Source organism: Limulus polyphemus, unplaced genomic scaffold (assembly GCF_000517525.1).
Source record: "Limulus polyphemus unplaced genomic scaffold, Limulus_polyphemus-2.1.2 Scaffold10712, whole genome shotgun sequence".
Lineage (NCBI taxonomy): Eukaryota > Metazoa > Arthropoda > Merostomata > Xiphosura > Limulidae > Limulus > Limulus polyphemus.
The window spans coordinates 1-3,098 of NW_013676322.1; the positions used below are offsets into that span (position 1 = coordinate 1).

At 31.7% G+C, this 3,098-nt stretch overlaps 1 protein-coding gene across 1 annotated transcript; it reads right to left on the bottom strand.

The window, feature by feature from the left end:
* Positions 1 to 430: 430 nt before the first annotated feature.
* On the bottom strand, positions 431 to 2,411 carry LOC111083697 (pleckstrin homology-like domain family B member 2). The gene is made up of 3 exons (XM_022380344.1): positions 2,053 to 2,411; positions 1,483 to 1,593; positions 431 to 701 (listed from the first exon to the last, which is right to left on the bottom strand). Exons 1-3 carry the CDS (start codon positions 2,386 to 2,388, stop codon positions 528 to 530), a joined length of 621 nt encoding a protein of 206 aa, XP_022236052.1. The 5' UTR covers positions 2,389 to 2,411; the 3' UTR covers positions 431 to 527.
* Positions 2,412 to 3,098: the final 687 nt, after the last annotated feature.

Sequence of the window (3,098 nt, forward strand, 5' to 3'; positions counted from 1 at the left end):
AAAATCTGGTGCACAATCAATAAGTCATAACAAAGTTAACAGTACAACCGCCAACAAGAAAATCTGGTGCACAATCAATAAGTCATAACAAAGTTAACAGTACAACCGCCAACAAGAAAATCTGGTGCATAATCAATAAGTCATGTGGAAGAATGGAGGATTCTGGGTAAATTAATGCATGCAGAAAGAACTTTCAGAGCCTAAAGTCACATGGTAGTTGACAGCACGAGAGTAACTGAACAAGAAAAGGCTTTTAATATTTCAGAAGTAATTCTATCTAATTTGAAGTTAAAAATTCTAAAAAAAATACAATTTTCACTAAACTAACTTGCTTTTTCTTATTACATATAATAAATTTACCTTGAAAAAGTAAAACTTCACTATCAGGTGTAAATTTGGTCTAATCAACAAATAGAGCAGTAAAAACAAAGTACAATAAAATGGAGTTAATTTTAAACTCTATAGATAATATCACAGACAGCGGTCACTGTGAATAAATAAAACTGAAATGACAACATTTAACAACGTTAACAATGAATGCATATGTATCTTATGATATACAAAGAGTTTCTTACACTGACCCGCTCATGATCGGACAAAACAGAAGAGTTCTCAGAACTACTTTCTGGAGTACTACTCGAATCAGAAACACCTTGTAAACTCTCTAACAGTTTATTTGTCTCCTGAAACTTGAGCTGCAACTAAAAGCACACAAAAAAATGTCTTTATAGGCATCACTGATCAACTTCCTACTAAATGTTCAAGTTTAATTTTAATCAAATGTTGAATAAACTCTTGATACAGTGTACTTTTAGTTCATAAACCCACTTGTATAATTTTCCTGTAAAATAAAATAAGGATATCCAGTTCTAGCCTCACAAATTCTTCCCCTCTAAATTTTAAACAAATACTTCATTGTAACAAACTAGTGAGCTCAAACTAAGCATTAATATGTACTTGTATGACCAACATAAAACTGTAGTTTTGACATCAGTTCTCATCAGACCAGTGAGATCATTGGTGAGGTTAGTCATCCGAGTGAGGAAGTAACCTGATGAGCAAATATATATTTGTACATTTGATGATGTATCTCACTACTTTGCTAAACTCTTGAACTTAAAAAATTCCTAAATTGAGAAAAAATCATTATTCCAGGTCTATTCCTTCTTAACTGATTGAACGTTATTTCCAACAGACTGATGGTTACAGATTCTCTCTCTAAAAATGATTACATATTATAGTTAACAAATTAAACTATCCATACCAACTTATCTATTTCTCATTCATGACCATGAAATCACTTCATCAAACGATGGATAAAAATTAATATTTTGGAGCAGAGTAACAAATGATCAATACACCACTTCCAATGGTATCTGGTGTTTTTTTTTCTTTCTTAAACAATGAATATTTTAACTGTTATAAAATTGGTGTAAATGAATTATCACAATCTTAACCACCCTTATTTTTCATATTCACTACCTGATTCAATTCTCCCATTGCTCGTTTCTTTTCCAAGTGAGCCTTGGTCTTCTCTTGTGTTATCTGCTCCTTCACACACTTCCGTTGCTCTTTTAGCCCTTGTAATTTATTCTAAATATAACAAAATATTTATAAGTACAGTAAAGTATCGAGGAGCTTTATAGGCTTTTAGTAGTCATCTAAATATTGTTTTATATAATTCTCATTGAGGCACTATTTGTCACATTTGTTCACTGAAGACTGAATGAACTTGTACATAAAAAAAACCATATACTATTTTATATTATAAACCTAAGTCTACGAAACTAACTGTAATTTGTGTTTATTATAAACAGATGCTCATAATTTGGAAACATTTCTAATTAACTCTCACAAACTAATCTAGATCTAACCATCTCACAGTATTGAAAAACCTCATACCACATATAATTGTAACTTTAAAAAACTTTCTATTAGGTTAATGCTTCACATTTGTTTAGTTTGTGTCTGGTTTTGGTTTTTAATTTAATTTTTCGTCAATGAAATATTACAACAAACAAACTTGTCTTAAAGAATAGAAATAAAACTAGCCTGCCTGTCCTGGATATCATTTCTCAGATCATTGAGCTTCTGACTCAAGATATCTTTCTCTTCTTCAAAATGTGTTTGATGTTCAAGATGTTGAAATTCTAAGTCTTCAAAAGTTTTCTTGTTAGTTTCTAACAGTTCCAGCTCCAGTTCATAATGTTCCTTAAATCTGTCAGTTCCCTTCTCTTCAAAACCTTCTCCAAACTTGTACATTTCTTTAGTTCGTTCATATTTGGAGAACTTGGGTTTCTCGTCGATAACTTCTTCACTAAGTAATTGCTGTAGACCTAAAAGTTCTTCTAATTCCTGTTGACGTTCTTGTAGATTTTTCTTTGCCATTTCTAGTTGATTGAGATCCTAAGGATTTAATCAAACACATCTATAATGCACGGTTAATCACACTTTCTAAGAATAATATTTAAAGCGTAACACGACAGACAAGATCTGGTCATGATCATTTGGTGTCAGTTCAATGCCAGGTTTAATCTGTCTTAGTAATACAGGAGAAGAGAATCTATCAAATATCTTACACTGGTGTTAGCCCTGGATGATTAATTAAAAAAATGCTGTTGGTTTTATAAAATCTTAAAACACTTCCGGGTCATCATGGTGGTCTGCCATGACATCAGTCCACTTTTTCTCTCACTTAGCCATTCCCAGTCTGCCTCTAATGAAGAAAGATCCACCTTTCAAAAACTTTTGGGTTATAGGGTTTTCTATTTGTCTTAAATTGATTTTTTTTTTACCTATATGTTTTCCTAACATTATATATAAAATCTCTACAATACTGACCAGTCCACCATCGAGGTGAATCTTCTTGAATTACAGAGAAACTGATAGTTGGTATCTTCTATACTTGTGAATGTGTAATAATGAGCTTTTAGACACATTTTGGGTTCAATGATAAACAAGCTATTCAGATAACCTCTTGAAGATTGTGGTCAGCAAAATAAAGCAATCTGCTCTCATAACAATTCTAAGTATTAGCTTAAAACCACTAGTGACCAACATAAACAGCAAGGTTTTTAAGTTTACTGAAAGACTATCAC